At 35.2% G+C, this 19493-nt stretch overlaps 1 protein-coding gene across 1 annotated transcript in view; it reads left to right on the top strand.

Annotated features, from left to right (window-relative positions):
* The window catches only part of KCNH5 (potassium voltage-gated channel subfamily H member 5), a gene marked incomplete at both ends in the record, with an annotated part of 301123 nt that overhangs the window by 185020 nt on the left and 96610 nt on the right, over window positions 1-19493 (top strand). Inside the window, one exon of the mRNA XM_080708022.1 lies at window positions 5811-6010. Within this exon, the coding sequence (XP_080564148.1) occupies window positions 5811-6010 (200 nt within the window). The remainder of the gene's footprint in view (window positions 1-5810; window positions 6011-19493) is intronic.

Here is a 19493-nt window from a genome sequence, read left to right as displayed (position 1 = left end):
TTCTCTGAGATTGTATTTTTGTCTGGAAATGTCAATTTTATTCTATTTTCATCTATAATGTCCTTGCTAAAAGTCCATTTTCAGCTTATTGGAACACCTGTATGTGTTGTTTCTTTCCTTTGCTGCTTTGACAATCTCCAGTTTGTATGTGACCTTTGAAAGCTTGACTATAATATCTTGTGATAGATTTGAGTTGACCATGGTTAGTGACTTTTGGCCTTCATATGCATATTTGTATCTCTTTTTTAGGGTTGGGGAATTTTTTTTTATTATCTCTTTGAATAAACTTTCTGCATTTGGGGCATTTTCAAGTACCTTTTAAACCATTTTAACCCAATATTTGTCCTTTTAATGTTGTTTCAATGCTCACAATAGGTTTCTTCACTTTTTATCATTCTGTTTTCTTTTTGTTCTCCAACTATGTACTTTCAATTAGCCTTTTCTGAGCTTATTGATTCTTCTGTTTGATCCATTGATCATGTTTCTGTTTTGATTTGCATACTTTTCAGTGCAACAATTTTTTTTTTTAGTATTTCAGTATGTCTCTTAACTTTCTCTGATAATATACAGAATTGTTTCTTTTGTCTTCTTGACATTTGTTGAATGTCCTTAGTATATCTGTTTTCAATTCTGTGAAAGGTCCTACATATTGATTTCATTTATGGCCAGCTTTGGCACCTTATTTTTTAATATGCTTTTATTTATTTATTTATTTTAACTTCTTATTGGTGCATTGTAGTCATACATCTTAATGGAGTACAAGATGGTGGAGACATACATGCACACATAACCCAATTATCCCTTACCCAATTCCTGCCCCGTTCCCTTCCCCTCCCTCCTTTTCATGTTTGGCTTAGAGTTGGTTTTGATATGTTTGTTCAAGTACATCATTTATATTAGAGAATTTCCCTCTTCCCCCTCCAATCCCATCAGGTCACCTTATTTGCTCATCTATAGGATCTAATTCTTCATCTAGAGTTCCTCCTATGACCCATTTTCTCCCTAGCTTTCACATATTAGGGAGAGCATCCAATTTCTTATTTTTTTTGTGACTGACTAATCTCACTTAGCATAATGTTCTCCAGTTCCATCCATTTCCCTGTAAATGATGTGTGTTTTTATTTATGGGTGAGTAAAATTCCATTGTGTACATATCCCATAGTTTTGTAATCCATTCATGGACATTGTGGCTGGTTCTATAGTTTGGCAATGGTGAATTGTGCACCTATGAACATAGATGCACATGGATTAGTTTGGTAGTTTGGTTTCCTTTCTTTTGGGTAGATACCCAGAGGTGGTATTTCTGGGTCATATGGTAAGTTCATTCCCATTCTTCTGAGGTTCCTCCATATTTTTTTCCAAAGTGGTTGCACTAATTTGCAATCCCACCAACAGTGTATTAGAGTTACCACTTCTCCACATCCTGCCAACATTTGCTCGTGTGTGTGTGTGTGTGTGTGTGTGTGTGTGTGTGTGCGCGTGTGTGTGTGATTTGTGTGTGTGGTACTGGGGATGGAACCCAGGGGCTTTCTACCTCTGGGCTATACCCCAGACCTATTTTACATTTATTTTGAAACAGGGTCTCATGAAGTTCCTGAGAGCCTCACTAAGTAGCTGAGGCTGGCTTCAAACTTGTGTGATCCTCCTGTCTCAGCCTCCCAAGTGCTGGGATTACAAGCATTCACTACTATGCCCAGCTTGTTTGTGTTTTGAATGATTGCCATTCTAGTTGGAGTTAGGTGAAATCTCAGGGTAGTTTAGATTTGCATTTTTGCCACCTACTCTGATTAGAGGACTAATAGTTAGACTACAGAGAGAACTCAAGAAAATCAGTACTAAGAAAACAAATAATCCAATAAAAAATGGGCAAGGCAACTAAGTAGACACTTCACAAAAGAAATTCAAATGGCCAATAAATACATGAAAAAATGCTCAACATCACTCCCAATCAGAGAGATGCAAATATGCTTTTATTGGTGCATTATAGTCTCACATCATAATGTAAATCACACTGACAGACATACATATACACACCACTTGATGACCACTTGCCCCATATCCCCTACTGCCCCCTTCCTAATACAAAGTACTGAGATTGAAATTGGTATTTTTACATATGTACTCATAGTCAGTGGTAGTATTTCTATTAATGAACCTCACTCTTTCCCCTCTTTTTCTCATAGACCACCTCTCTCGCTCCGCTGAGGTTTTTCCTTCATTATCTGGAGTCCCTCTGCTATCCCAATTAGTTCCCAGCTTATGCATATGAGAGAAAGCCTATGACTCTTCACTTTTTGTGACTGGCTAATCTCATTTAACATAATGTTATTTTGTCTGTTAAGTACATTCAAAGTTCTCTGAAGATTTTTTATGCTTATTGGCAAATAACAATGTCTACACACTTGTTAGGAATAAGTATTTATTCCAGCTTAATACTTTGGCTTTGTTTGCACCTATTTTTTCTAGAAATTCTAAGCAGACAATTTTTAGAAACGGTCTCTGTGCTTTTTGCTGCTCTCCCAATACTAGATGGAGCCCTCAGTCCAGGTTTGCCATAGTCCATGGTTGACACATTGTCCCTATTTCAGCACTAGAGGGTGCCCCAGGCCCCAGTTTGTCACAAATCCAGTTGGTGTGTTGTACAGGACTGATTAAAGGAGGACCTAAAGGAGAGTTCATTTCTGCAAGTGTCTGTCTGGGGTCAGGGTAAGCTCAGACACCTCATCCATAGTATCTGGTCTATGGCCAGATGTTACAGGGTTCTGCCTATACTGGACCTCTCTGTGGATAGAATGGCCCTAGGCTCCTTTGCAACCTGGAAGTTATCTACTTCTTTTCCCCACAGCTATTCACTCTCCATATTGTGCTGCTTGGGATTGAGTGAAGGGCAAGGTGGCAAGTGGCCATGAATGCTACTATTCTGGATTATACTGAGACCTCATGGGCTGTGAATCCCGGTGCAGCACAGGTCAGGGCCAGGGCCAGGGCCCCTGCTATTACCTGCATACTGCTGTCATGCACTCATGGCTTGAGACCTCTACAGCCAGCCAGTGGGGATGTTGGTCAGAACACAAGTATATCCCACGATGGCCTGATGTCTCTGCTTCATACCAGAATACATGCAGAGGCTCTGTCTACAGACATTGGTCTGAGCAAAGGGGCTTGTTGGGATTTGCCCAGTATTGAGCTTCACCAGCTGGAAACTGAATTTCCTCACAAAGTTCTGCACTTAATTCCCTGTTCTACCCTGTGAGAGATGGACTATTTTCCCACACAGTGCTGCTTAAAGTTGGGGAAGAGGTGGTGGAGGAGTCTTTTGGCAGCCAGGCTAATGTGGGTCCAGCCTGTGGGCACTGGCCATGTGGTAGAAGCTCTGGGGATCCACAGAGCTTTGTTTCACCTTGGGGTTCAAATATCAGTCCTGGACTCAATTCCCTCTACTGCCACAAAGTGGGGGAAGTGTTTGTCAGTACTGTACTAGTATTATGCTAAACCCAGGTACTATGATCTCTCCCTTGCTTTCTTTAGCTCGTACAAAGGTAGTTTTGAGTGTGGATAGCTATTCAAATTGATATTTCTGGAGGAGATATTACTGCCATCTTGATTTTCTTCAGGGTAGAATTTTTTTAAAGTAAAAGGCAGTTGTAAGACATTTTGCAAATATACACAGTTGTAAGCATCTTATCAGAATAATAGATGGTTCTGTGATATTAACATTTTAATAAGTGGAAACTTATAAAACATGATTGAAGCATTTTATTAGCCCTCAAGAAGTTTATTATTTTAAGACAAATTCTTATTTCTCTTTTCTGAAGTCATGAAATTCTTTGTTAGATGATTCACATATCATTAATTCATTCACATAATTTCTATATTTCTTTCTTAATAGCAATGATGGTGGAATAGGAATGTTAAGTTTTTGACTACTTACACACTTGTTTTTAAGTATGGCTATTCAAAAACTTAAAGTTGAGTTGAGAAATGTTAAGCAATATTTCTACTTAATTTTAATAAAATGCCATTTATCTTAAAAATTTTCTAGCATTGGCATCAAAATCTCTAAATAACAGCAGAAAAATGGACTAAATATTTACAAAATAATAATGACCCAGCTATACCATTCCTCGGTACCTTTCCAAGACAGTTAAAATAAGAAAACTATAGTGATAAATGCATTCCTGTTTATAGCAGTACAATTAACGACAGCCAAATTATGGAACCAACTTAGGTGTCTGTTAATGGATGGACAACAGCCAAGTAGTATATACACAAAATGGAATTTTACTCATTCACAAAGAAGAACAAAATTATGTCATTTGCAGGAAAATAGATGGAACTGGAGAATTTCATCTTAAATGAGATCAGCCAGTCTCAGAAAGCCAAGAATCATATTTTCTTTCATCTATAGGAGCTGAAGAGAAAATAGGAAACAGGGAAGACTTCAGATAAACGAGGAGAGAGATCAGTCAAATGGTTAAAAGGAGTTAGGGAAGGGTGGCCGAAAGGAATAAAAGGAGAACTGATGAGGGAAACAGTTCAGTAATGCTATGTCCATATTTGAAGGTATCGCTACCAATCTCACTAACATGTATGGGGAGCGAGGGAGAGTGTAATGAGATTCAGAGGAAAACCAAGTGCTGTGTTTGTATCACTTTGAATCTCATTAGTATATAAATTACAATGCACAGATAAAAATGTAAGAAGAATAATAGCTTCCTATAGTGAAGTTAAACTTTGTTATACTTAAAGGAGAACAACTGATTTCCTTTTCCAAAATGTCCATTAAGAATCTTAAGTTGCTTCACTCTCTTGCTTTTACAGCACTTCCATCAAACGAGATTTTGTTAGTGAAACAGCCTGTACTCTATTTAGAGGAGTTGTTTTTCAAGTGATTGGAGGATGAAGGATGGAAAGGTCCACTGCCCGATACTCTGCTTTTTGGGGGGAAATGTTCATAGGATGCTGGTGGTTACTAAACACTGTGTTTACTGAACATTGAAGTGGATAAAGTACTTTCTCCTTTTTAAAAGGACTATTCTGTCAACTAGCAGAATAGAGCACACTGGGCTGGTTTGTTGATAAACTGTGGGCTTAGAAGGAGGATAACATTACTCCCAGTCATAGATCCCTGTTGAGAAATAGCAATGTTCAGCAAGCTGTTTTTATTCACAAAATGATGTTATCAAAAAACTTACAAAGACTGGAATACTGACCCAGTTATTAAATAAGTTTAATAACTCTAGAAACTCCCAAAGTTTTATTTCACCTTTTAATTCCAAACCTTCTTATCTCTAGAAGCTTCTAAAAATAAAAACTTCAATTTGTCTCCATTCCCTATATTTCTGGTGTTCTGTCAAAAATATTTCTAACCAGAGAAGTATTCCCAAAGCTGGAAGAAGTTTGTGGTAAGAAAGAACCCATGTTTCTCAGCCAGACCATCAATCCCTGGGAAAATTTAAGTGGATTAGCCTTCATTCAGGACAAGGCTGAAGGATAAATGTAACCATAAGGCTAAATTTTCTTAGGCAAAATGATAACTTTGGCTCATCTGATTATTTGTGAAATATTTTAACCACTTTCATGGTTTGTCAGGCTGATTAGAGTTATGCATGTTTATAAAATCATGTTTATCATACTTTGAAGGTATTAGTTCCTGAGTTCATACCAGATGCCAGACACTATTCTCAGGCATTAACCCCTGTAATTTATAAAGACATCTCTGTCAAATAGTTACTGATTTTGTCAATTTCAAAGTTTTTCTCACTTGGGATCCATATTTTATTTTATTTCCATCATTTCTTCTTTTTCAGCTCTACTTTATGCAACTATTTTTGGAAATGTTACCACAATTTTCCAGCAAATGTACGCCAACACCAACCGATACCATGAGATGCTAAATAATGTTCGGGATTTTCTGAAACTCTATCAGGTCCCCAAAGGCCTTAGTGAACGAGTCATGGATTATATTGTCTCCACATGGTCCATGTCAAAAGGCATCGATACAGAGAAGGTATGAGTTGTTATTATTATTATTATTATTATTAATTTATTTTCTATTTCAATAGGATCTGGAGATGCACGTAGTTTTCTGACTCACATGTTTGTGCGATTGCTTTATAGACGTTACTCTGTATTTTTAAGTGACATGACAATCAATCATATTTATCAAGTGCTTGGAGCACTCAGCCATACTTCATCAATTAGTCATGATACTCAATTTAGAAAACCGGGTTCCTGAAAACAACTAATTATTCCATTTCCCTAAAACACTCTCATTACCACTCAAAGTAATTTGCTGCATTCCTCTCAGAAACAAACTTTTCTGCTATAAATGAAAAACTTTCACATCATCTGTGCTATCCTTCAATTAAATTTCTCCCTCTTTTCATAGGTTTCATAAATTAACTTGACATTCTTTATTCAGTTTGCCTTGCACACATCTATAAAAAATATGCATCCCATCCAATGATCTGACATCTCTAATTTCTCCCTTGTCTTTTCTTGGAAATGCTTTAAAAATTTCCCACCTGTCTTATATTGGAGTAAAGAAGGACTGAAGGTCCTCATTGTAATACATAAAAGCAAATTTAAAAAATTACTTCTTATACCTTACAGACAACTCACATCAAATATAAAGGATGACAAGTAGAGCTTGCACACAGAGATTCAGAGAACATCCATCTGAGCTTTTTCACTTTATAAGCCTTATTAACATATGATAGCCAATTCGCACAATGCCTTCTGTGCCATTTTTCTCAGATTTTTTTTTATCCTTGTGGACTTGACTTATTTTTTTCTCTAAGACTTGCTCAGTAAGCAGTGTTCAATGGAGAGAGATAGATCGAAAGAGAACCAAAGTAGGTGCTTAGTTAGAGGAATCCCATAAAACAACAAGGAAGTATCTGCAAGTCAGAGCAGGTACCGGGGAAGTATAGGGGTGGCTGTGCAATGCAGGGAGTGAGGGGAAGAAGCCCTCAGGGCAGTGCATATGAGATGATCAGGGTGATGATATGGATGGATAATGAGGGCAGTGAGAGCTGCTCTTCTTTCTCCCTCTTTTCATAGGTTTTCCCATTTTCATAGGTTTTCTTCTTTCAGCTTTTCACAAGATGCACTATAAATTTGCTAGTTAAATGACCACTTAAGGGTACATAGACTACCTTTCTGTGGAATTTGATTAATATGTACCTGAGCATATACAGGCCAATCTGAAGAGTATCCAAAGAAAAATCAGGACTTTCAGTAGGGCAAAGGCGAGAGTAAGAATGAAGTCGTCAAATGCACAATGGCGTCAAAGTCCACATTCAGTAAAACTGAGACCAAAGACCGAGCAGAAACTCTAGCCTTGTCCATTGCTGTCTCAGGAAGATGCTTTCCTTTCCAGAAAGGAAATGTAGAGGGGCTAGATGGCAGCTAATGGGAAACATCAGTGAAATGATGCAATAATGTTTTTTTTTAAACATATCAGAACAAAAGGGTCTGGTTCAGGGTCTATACAACATAGCAGGTTTTGTTCTCTGTATTTCCAGACGCTGGGCTGGTTCAGAAATGGAGCTAGTGACTAGCTTCTCACACCTCCCTCTGAAGACATCCTCAACTGTTTGATTTGAGACATTGCTAGGCTATTGCACAGGCATGAAATGTGTTCCAAAGGCCATATGCCGTGTGGCAAGGAACTATTTCTAGATCCTACTCTTTACTGCTTTTTTACTTTTGATTTTTGGCTTTCTTATCATTGTGGTTACGGAAACGTACTTTTGATTAGTAGAGTCAAAAAATGGAGTAATAGGAAAAATATAGGAGGAATAATAAAGACAAATAATTCAAGTAAAAATATTTTAAAAGAAGCCAGGCGTGGTGGCGCAGGCTTGTAATCCCAGCATTTGGGAGGCTAAGACCGGAGGATCACGGTTCGTGGACAGCCTCAGCTACTTCGTGAGGCCCTCTGCAACTCAGTGAAACCCTGTTTCAAAATAAAGAATAAAAATTGGGCAGGGGGTGTAGCTCGGAGGTCAAATGCCCCTGGGTTCCATCCCCAGACCCACACACACACACAAAAAAAATATATATATATATATTTTAAAAGAGATATTTAGGCCGGGCATGGTGGCGTATGCTTGTAATCCCTGCGCTTGGGAGGCAGAGACAGGAGGATTGCGCAGGTTCGAAGCCAGCCATGCTGGCTTAAGAGACCCTGTTTCCAAATAAAAATATAAAAATAGGTTTGGGAGTGTAGCCTGGAGGTAGAAGGGCTTCCAGGAACCCCAGTACCACAACAAATAAAAATAAAAGAGATATTTAAAATATAAAATGGCTTAGTTTTTGGATAAGAAAACAATGGGTATATCTCTTGTATGGGGAATCTTCCAATTTATCTTTTTTTCTTTGTCTACTTAGAAAAGCATATTAACACATAATAATCATACATAATTATGGGATATAGTATTATATAATACATCAGTATATCTATACAGTGTGAACTAATCAAATAAGGATAATTAATATTTGATCTTCTAACATGTTTTTATGATAAGAAACTTCATTGTCCTAGTTCTTCATAAAATATAGAATAAGCTGTTGTGAACTGTGATCACTCTACCTGTGGCACCCTGGGACTCATGCCTTCTACCTAATTGTGCAAATTACCTGAATAGGCATTTCTCAGAGGAAGATATACAAACGGCCAAGAAATACATGAAAAATGCTCAGTGCCATTAGGTGTCAAAGAAAACGCACATTAAAACAACAGTGATCTTCAGTCTAACGCTCTCCCAACTGAGCTATTTCGTAAAAATGTTTAATTTCAAAACTTCCCCTCCCTGACTTTGTCTGGTACTTAGAACTGTAGTGTCTTCATCATTAATTAAAAAAAAAACAGTGATATTCAGCTTCACCCTTGTTAGAATGGCAATTATCAAATAGGAAAAGTAGAAAATGCTAGTAAGGACGCGGAGGAAGAGAATCTTATACTCTGCTGGTGGGAATGTAAATGAGTATAGCCATTATGGAGAACAGTATGGAGGTTCCTCAAAAAACTAAAATCAGATTCACCATAGGATATAGCTATTCCACTTCTGGCTATGTAAATATGAACATGATAAAGAGATACTTGCACGCCCATGTTTATAGAAGCACTGTTCACAATAGCCAAGGTACCATACCAACTCAAGTGTTCATCAACAGATGAATGGATAAAGCAAATGTTTCACCTGTGTTCAATGGATTATTATTTAACCCTATAGAAATATTAAATCTTGTCACATGAAGCAAAATGGGTGGAACTGGAGGACATTATGTTAAGTGAAATAAGCTAAATACAGAAAGACGAACGCTATGTGTTCTCTCTCATATGTAGAAGCTGAAGATGCTGATTTTAAGATAGAATAGGGATTACAAGAGGATGAGAAGTGAGGGTCAGGAGAGCTATAGGGAGACTGGATAGCAGGTACCAAATTATATTTAAAGTGTTTGTGGTCGATGAGAAGAGCAGATTTAAGTACCCATGGCAAGTATAGAAGTTTTGTTGCACATATTTAAAACATATTCTATGACTACTGTTATTTTCAGCCTATTAAGAAATTACCCACTCAGATGCGTAAAAACTAGGGTTAGTAATAGTATAAATAGAGAGAAGAAAGAAAAGACATATGCCAAAATCTGGCCTGCAAGGGTTACAGATCTTCACAGTAATTACATCCTCAATGAGGCTGGATTTAAAAATGCTTCCTAGAGTACACACTATATGTTATAATGAATGATATAAAACAAACCAAGAAAAGAAAAAAAATGTCATAGAGGACCTAGCAATAGGGAGAGGACTCAGATGGCTGTTATTCATTTATTTAATAAGGGAAGAGTACAGATAACATATGACTGATAAATATAATAAGTATTAAAGTATAGGCAAAATAATTAGTTACCAAAGCAAAGAGAGGGAATAAATATCAAAGAATTAAATTCACTATAGATAATAAGTGAATATAAATTAAAAGATAAATTGCAAGGCTAGAATTATTATGTTATTTAATGATTATCAAATGAACCAACAATCTAATAAAATATTTACGTCTGAGTCTTCCCTCATAACCTAACATTAATATTAGAAGAAGTAAGAGTCACATGTAAAAAATAAGACAACATGAGCTATTAGAAAAAATATAGGCCTGGCGTGGCGGCGCATGCTTGTAATCCCCACACTTGGGAGGCTGAGACAGGAGGATCGCACAGGTTTGAAGCCAGCCTCAGCTACTTAGTGAGACTCTTGACAATTTAGTGAGACCCTGTTTCCAAATAAAATACAAAAAAAAAATAGGTCTGGGACTATAGCCTGGAGGTAGAAAGCCCCTGGGTTCCACCAATACCACCAAAAAAAAAAAAAAAAAAAAGAAAGAAAGAAAAAAAAAAGAAAAAATATAATTTAACTTATAACATGTTAAAGTAATGTAATACATAACTGGTTAAGATTTGGCTATAAAATGTAAAAAAATAAAAAACCACTTATACCCAAAACCTATGAAAATGAGATAAAAAGATTTGCAACAAATATCACAAGTGAACAACTAATTACTTGGACTTGTTTCCTGAACTATAGGCTCTTCTGTCCATCTTTCTGCTCATATTCATTGAACTTGTCTAAGATAAAACTCCTAATCATCTCCTGAAAACTGGTCCTTCCCCAGTGCAATTATTAGAAACTCCACCCCTCTAGTTGCTTAGGACAAAGCCCCTCCATTTAAACCTCCACGAAATCCTTTGGGCTCCAGTTCCAATTCTCCTCATTGCTATAGCTGTCTCCTGGTCTAGGTCATCATCATACCCTCCCTGAGCTATTGTAACAGCCACCTCACTGTCCCACACTTCCGTCTTTGTTCTTTATGTGTATGCTCAACACGACAGCTAATGAGGACATACAGATTTTGTAATAAAGCTATCTGTTGCCGGGCTTGGTGGCACATGCTTGTAATCCCAGCGCTTGTGAGGCTGAGACAGGAGGATCACACAGGTACAAAGCCAGCCTCAGCTACTTAGTGAGGCTCTCAGACACTTAGTGAGACCCTGTTTCCAAATAAAGTATAAAATAGGTCTGGGGGTATAGCCTGGAGGCAGAAAGCCCTTGGGTTTCACCCCCAGTACCACCAAAAAATAAATAAATAAACAAACACACAAAGAAATAAATAGCTATCTGTCTATCATCTACTTTTTAATTTACATAATCATATATTCATCTATAGGTATCTGATGAGTCAAATTGATTGGAATTGTTAAAATATAAGTGTGAAAACAATACAATGAAAGGTTGATGACAATAATCATATGAGTTATCTTGTAGTCAATATCTTAGAATTATGGATATACTTCAGGATGTAATTTTAATAGAGAAGATTTGAATTTTAACTTTTTTTTAGTATTTCTGTTAGGTTCCTCTGTTTCTCAATAAACCAAATATGTTGTCTTTCCATCTGTTTTATATTGCACATTTCCTTGATGACTTCTTTTAGATATTTTATTAATGGAAATTTTTATTAAAATTTTAAATTAGTATCTACTGTAAAAGAAATAATATATATAAAGCTCAGTGTCTATTTTAATGCTTCTCTCCTGTGTTAGTCTTAAAATAGCTATATATCTTTTCAGTTTCATATACAATTGAATTTAATGATGCATTGCAGCTAATTAGAGAAAAAACTGTTGGCACAATTACTATGATTTCCTTCTATCTTTCCCATGTATTTAGTTTTATAGATTTTTTAATTTAGCTTTAACAATCAAATTAATACTATGAGTTAGCTCAGTCTTAACTAAATACTGCTTTCTCTAATACAATTTGTGGCATTAAAACCTGTATTTTATCTGGAGATGGTAACATTTCTATCAAGGAAATTTGTTACTTGGGGTCATATTCTATATTTTATATTCTATATTCTATATTTTAGAAAATATAGAATAGTGCCTACATTGCCGTTATCTATTTGGCAATATTTTATTACTACAGTTGTTTTAGATTCTTTATAAATTTAATAACCAAATTCATCCTCTGGGCTTTGCCACTTACTCATGTTTTGTGCACATAAAAGACTAAGAAATGGGTAAAATAGTGAGGATTTAAAAGGGAAAGTGGCAGCTATGGGAAGAAATAGAAAGGATGATGGTTAAAGCTCAGAAAATCTATCCTGCAGTTTGAAGTAACTTTGCTGGGAAATAATTCCAATGAAATAAATGTCAAGGAACTTAATTCTCACTTTTTGGGTCAGGCAAAAAGACAGGTAACTTGTATAATATTGAGTAGGCCACATATTTCCCTTCATACTGAATTTCCTCCAGCTTCTTTTATAGAATGGAGCCTAAAACTTCATTATTTTTGTTTTGCTATTCTTACTTTCTTTTTTGTAACATGTAGCTTTAACAATCAATATAAAAAACTCTTTGGTATTTATATTTTTATTTTGTGTGTTTTGTGTCAGTAGGATGATGCTATTAAATGTTCTAATAGTTTCATTTAATTTTTGTAAATGACATAATTGTATTTTTTATGGTCAAGTAGAATTTCAGTGTGTGTATATGCCACTTTGACTATTGTGAATTGAGCTGCCATAATTATAGAAATAATTACAAGGAATTAATAATAATTATCTAAAATATAATAAATAAATGTTCTAAAAAGTATATACAAAACATTTAGGCAGAATTTGAATGAATTGAGATTTTTTAATATTTAAAAAATTAGATTATATTTTAGCCAAATCTGTCACAGATTCCCTTGACTTCTTTGAAATATAATAAACAAAATAAATTATATGTGTATATGTATAGGCATATTTTATGTATTCTAAAAAAACTTTTTATTGCCAGTTTACATATATACATATACATATACATATATATTTAATTTGAAAAAGCACACTTGCATTATTTTGTATTCCTAAATGTGAAAAGCAGGAACAATATTTCCATACATGGTATCATTTTCTTGGTTCTATTCAAATACTTCAAAAGGTTGCAAAGTTAATGCACAACTAAACCCAAGAGTGTAAGCACTAGTCTTCCAAGAAGAGCTCCATGGACAAAAGTGCTGCACAAAACCCGTCATGTAATACACCTACTTGAATTCAGTAAAACAAAACTGGGTTGGTCATTTTTAAAATAAATCTTTTTTCACACTTTTATTGGTGCATTGTAATTGTATGTTACAGACTGGTTCAAAGCGATACATTTATCCCTGCGTACATCACTTGGTTCTGGGCTGGTCTTAAACTACATTAAAAGTACTCTTGTCTTTGGATCAAGAAAGATAATAGTCATCCCAAGATAGTGCATAGAAATCAGAGCATATCATAGATAAAATATTATATTCAGCTTCAGGCTGGCTATTTAAAAAGAAATACTATCAAATGACAGCACACTTACCAGAAGATAAACATGACTACAGTCCTGGAAATCTTATATAACAAATAGCGAAATGAAATCTGAGTATTTAGTTTGGTTAAGAGAATACTTGGGGTGAAACATAACCGGCTACTTGACATATATATTCGGTGTATTTAAAGAGTGAAAGGATCTATCTATTTTGAAAAGGAATTCACGCCTGCCAGTGAAGAGCTTAGGCGTGTAGGAAGCATACAGTACTAAAGGAGCCTGTTGTTCCTGACGCTGAAATTGCATGTTTGTATCTGAGTTTGAACTACAATTAGATATCATATCCAATTTAAAATTCAGATGTATACAATCTAGTGACTCTTTATAAAAAGAATTAGAGAACCAAATTCTATAATTCAATTATTATATTCCAGCAACTTTTTGTTAGCAACTCTAAGTACTATAATTTTATAAATGAAACTAGCTAGATTTTCCAAAGTGATGAAAATGATAGATCTAAGTACTATGGATTTACAAATAAGTGAATTGGATTTTCTAAAAGTAATAAAACAAATACTAGATTAAAAAAATTAGGAGGTCTCAGCCAGGGGCTGCGCTAGGCCAGGCTTGGACAATGGGACTTCTCCAAGGTCTTTAAGTTTTCTGTTTATTGTGGATATATATTAATTTGTCATAGCTTTTTGGTATCATTTAAGAATTCTCTAACACAAGCTTTATGTTATTTTTTTATTGGTGTATTGTAATCATACATCTTAATGGGGTGCAAGATGGTAGAGACATACGTGCACACATCACTCATTTAGCCCTTCCCCAATTCTCACCCCATTCCCTCCCCCTCCCTCTTTCTCATGTTAGGCTTACTGATTGACTTTGATATGTTTATGAATGTACATCATGTACATTAGAAAAATTTCCTTCTTCCCCCCTCAGTTAGGTCTCCTTATTTGCTTTTTATGGTTTCTTCTTCATCTAGAGTTCCTCCTATGACCCTTTTTCTCCCTAGCTTCTGCATATTAGGAAAGGCATCTGACATTTTCCTTTTTGTGACCGACTAATCTCACTTTGCATAGTGTTCTCCAATTCATCCATTTCCCTATAAATGATGTAATTTTGTTCTTCTTTGTGGCTAAAATGCCATTGTGTATATATTTCATAGTTTTGTAATCCATTCATATATTGATGGACATCTTGGCTGGTTCCATAGTTTGCCAATTGTGCATTGTGTGGCTATGAACATAGATACCCATGCATTAGTTTGCTAGTTTGGTTTCCATTCTTTTGGGTAGATACTCAGAAGTGGTATTGCAGGATCATATGTAAGTTCATTCTCATTCTTTTGGGGATCCTCCATATTGTTTTCCAAAGTGGTTGCACTAATTTGCAATCCCACCAATAATGTATTGTTAGGTAATAAAATTATTTAAACTCTATGCATTTCAGTATATCGCAAAAAACTTTTTCTATAGTAATGATAACTTTTAAAAAATTGTATAACTAAGTTAAAAGCTGACTGACTCAAATTTCTCTCTGGAGTAATAAGCACATTCTTTTTTTGTATCATGTTGAAATTACTTTAATGCAGCTGTGTAGGCTACTTTTTATTTCATTTTTAATTACTTAACCATTAGACTCTGGGGAGGGGCTGAAAGAATTGTTAGAAGAAATCTTCCATATAGAACTATGGTGACTTGCTCAGGAGCTTAGACCGTGAGGTTTGGGTTTCTTACTCTGTGTTCAGGTCTACAATGGAGATATCACCATGCACTTTACTTAGTTGGCTAGAGGATAAAATGTGGCCAAAAGGCGACTGTATATGGAAGGCAGTAATACAAGGTAGCAAATAACTTAGTGTATCACAGTTATGATACATTTCTTCCTTTCTTGGTCATCAGCTACAAGGACTACGACAGATTTGGTATCATTTTCTTACTTTTTGATATCCAGTGACTACCTTTGTCTTTAAATACGCATGAAAATAGAACATCAACTGTACTATAATTTAGATAAAATATTTCTCTCTATATATATTTATTGAACACAAATGTATATTTTAGACTTGGGAAAATAAATCATGAATAAATCCACATGCATATGCTGTATGAGTATGCATTTGTAGTCAACTATTATTTTGCTTTGAGCTGCCTTGATGGACCTACTTTCCAACTCCCACTAAAGAAGTAAATCTACAGTAGTAGCTATTGAAATTCCTGTTTTTTTAATGAGGGCACAATGCTTCCTGCTACTTTTACAGCCTTTTAGATAACAGTAACTTTATGTAGTGGATTTTATTTATTTTATACATTTGTGTATTATAGTCATGCATAGTGATGGTGGCATACATGCACACAGCCCTGAGTGGGCTTCCCCAGCTCCCTCCCATTTCTCCTCCCCCACACATGGTATTGAGATTGGCATTGCTATTCTCACATATATACATGATGTCAACAGAAGGAATTCCTTAAATGGACCTTTTTTTCGAAGATGCCTCTATTTCTGTGCTTGATGTTATGTTATTATTGACAGTGCTTTATTTTCTTTCTGTCTTTTTTTTTTTAATTTTTCTTCCCGGGCTTTGTGGCTTTCTTTTTTCTACTCACTCTCCCATCTCTTCCTTGGTTTTTATGATAATGACTAAAAGATGCCTGTGTTTTGGCATAGGCTGATTGCTTTTGATATTGTATTATTTTATGTCTTATGAAGTACTGAACATCCACTTTTAGCTCTTTTACTAGTAGTGCCAAATAACCATGGGCATCCCTGTCTGGCACAGCAGAAGGCAGAAAGAGGGTGGAGAGAAACTTGGTGAATACACTGGAAGAAAATGAAGTGATTTTATGTAAAAAAGAGGCTCTTCTAGTTGTTCACTGCCAATTGCTTGAGATGCTGTTCTGCAGCCCCTCCTCTGTGTGGTTTTGGCTTCCAGGATGTGGCTGCATAGTTATATAACTTGATAACTTCTTCCTTTTGCTTTTTATGAATCTTGGCTTTTCTTGAGCCTTTGACATACCCTTGGTTTCTCAAATCAGCATCCTTGCTCACCTCTTTATGTTTTATAATTTTTATACTTTTATATTTTATGCAGTTCTGCATCACACTGAGATACAAAGTGGTAGAAATGTACATACATGTAATACTGTGCATTTCTCTCTGCCTTCCACCTTCTCATTCCCATTCCCCACAGATGTCACTGAAATTGGCAATGGTAATTTTATATATGTGAAATGGTTATTTAAATGTCTACCTTCTAAATATGTTAAAATTTCTTGAGAAAGTCTGCTTCCCTAATTTCTTTTCTTTCGCTGTACTATATATGGAACTCAGGGGCATTTGACCTCTGAGCTACACCCCCAGCCCTATTTTTCATTATTTATTTTGAAACAAGGTCACATTAAGTTACAGAAGGCCTCACTAAGTAGCTGAGTGAACCCTGATCCTTTTATCTCAACCTCCCAAGTACTGGGATTACAAGCATGTGCCACCACACCACGCTTACTTCCCTAATTTCTGCTTGGGTATCTCTGAGAAACAGAAATATCAGTTAAGGATAGTATAATTTATAAATGGAAAAATGCATCCTTTAAAAATTGCATTCATTTAGAAGGGTAACACGATATTGTAGAGTCTTATACTCATTGTTACAGAGTGGTAAATGAAAGTAAATATAATAAGCAGCTCTTTTGTAGCTCAGTCTCCAAAGGAAGAGGAAATATTAAATAATTGTAGAAAGAAACACATGATTCCAGGCTGTGGTGATGCTTAAAATATAATGCAGGGTGCTATGTAAGAATTTTTTTTAAGAAAGGGGTGAATCTAATTCAGGTTGTGAGGCTGTGGGTCAAAGAAGGTGATAGTAAAACCATAGAATTTGGACAACAAAACTTACTGTAAACTAAAATTTTTTACATATTTTAGTATAAATCTCAAATGACCTATGTGCTGACAGTGAAGTAACTAATCTTAAGATGAAAAATATAGAAGGCAAAAGAAGCTAAGACCTCGTGAATCACTAATTAGCTACATATTACCTGTGTAATTCATGTTTCATAGAGTAATTTCGATTGCATATTGATTAAAATCTTACTCTAAACCCAATAACAATAAGGGTTGAGCCACGTAGCTCAGCAGCCTGATGGTACAAGGGAATACAGGTACTCAGATCTGATTAAACTAATCTCATTTTTTCCATTATGCTAAAAAATATGTGAGTCTGGGCTTTTTGAGGGCATTACTCACACACTTAATTCACATATATCATGACTCACAGGTGGCACGAGGTAGTCTATGAGGAAGTGTCAAAAATATAGTTGTGACTAGAATAAATCATTGCACACCCAATCCCTTGCCTCAAGGGTGAACAAATGTTAGAAGAGCACCATAATCCACAATACTTTGAAAATGTGATAGGTGGCAGCCTGGAAATGTACCCTCTTGGCCTATATCCCATGGTTATATAACCATTTTGTTTCTAAAAATGCTTATTTAATAGAAACATATGACTATTATGTAAAATTACAAATAGCCAGAAAAAGAAAATATGCTAAATCACCCACAATACTGGCACTTACAGACCTATATCATGCCATATTTATTCTGTATGATTTTATAAACATTTTATTAATATGTACAGGTTAAGTATACTTCATCTGAAATACTTGGTAAGTACCAGAAATATTTTAGATTTTAGAATTTTTTATATTTTGGAATATTTGCATGTAGGAAATGAGATATCTTGGGAATGGTACCCAAGTCTAAGCAAAAAGTTAATTTATGTTTCATATAACTTACATGCAAGCCTAAGGTAACATTATTCAATATTTTTAGTATTCCCATAACATTAGGTAAGTGTGAAACTTCTTACATGTTGGTGTTCCAAAATTTTTAGATTCTGTAACATTTTGAATTTGGGACTTTTGGATTAGAGATGTTCAACCTGTACTCCCTAAGTATTTGTGTTCTATTTTAAGTATATCCTATTATTTTATAGTTATTGGATAATTAAGATGTCTAATGATTGCATTAAGGTAAACATTGACAATAGGGTTTGCAGCTCAAAAGACATGTGCATTTTATTATTTGTTTTTTTATTTTAATAAATAAAGTAACAGTAACATTATTTCATCTAAAAGATCAAATAACCCAATATAAATCTGCATTTTTTTCAGGATAATATTGACAACTTTAGAAATTCATCTTCTTTTAATCTTTGTGAGTTTAACAGGCCAAGACTCTTGGCAGGTGTAATTTTTACTCTTTTGAACAACACATATATACTAGAATAGTTCCCATTTACAAATACAGAACCTAGGTTGTAAGGGATTAAATAATTTGCCTTCCATCACAAGTAATGAAATAAATTGGGACCAGGTCTTCTTTACAGAACCAATTTTATTGGGTAGACAAGTATCTCCTTATCATGTTTCTGTTATTCATTAGTTTATTCTTTTAAGTGAACTTTCCCTATCTGTCCTACTCATCATCATCCTCTAACCCCCTAAGTAAGCTTCGCTAACTTTTGACTAGAATTGTACTTTTGTAATCTCAGAGTTAAACTGTGTAGCAGAGGTTTGGGGTGTGTAGGCCAGATGTGGTGACCTTGAGAAGCACAGCAAGAGGTTTTGGATGTAGCTCTTCTGATGCAGGGCTAGAGATTCCATGTAGAAACCAATGAGAGGACCCAAGGATTCCATAGCTTGGGAGCAAACCTGAGAAAGTGCAGATGGGGTATGATGGATCAGATGCAAAATTAGTAGGAAGGAATTTCAGCTTCTAGTCAACTAGTCTCCCAGTCTCTTTGCCATATTCCAGCTGGATGGTCAGTCAGACCCATTCTCAGAATATGTGTTCTTCCATGATATTTTCTAGGATTAATAAGATGAAAACTTCAGCGCATATTTACAAAGAGTTACTAAGAAATAATAGTAGTTTCTTTTTAGCATCTGAAAAAAGTCAAAAGACCAAGTTTAAATTAATAGCTTAATTAGTTAATTATCAAACTTTAATCATTCAATTTAACTGTTTTTATTAATAATTCATTTAATAATTTAATAATTTTTAATCATTTAATTATCAAACATGATCTTAACAGCAAATGGAAAATAGCCCTCCTAGGGGAAAACAGA

The sequence above is a fragment of the Muscardinus avellanarius genome, assembly GCF_963383645.1.
Source record: "Muscardinus avellanarius genome assembly, chromosome: 12".
Lineage (NCBI taxonomy): Eukaryota > Metazoa > Chordata > Mammalia > Rodentia > Gliridae > Muscardinus > Muscardinus avellanarius.
This window is presented reverse-complemented; position numbering and strand designations above follow the sequence as displayed.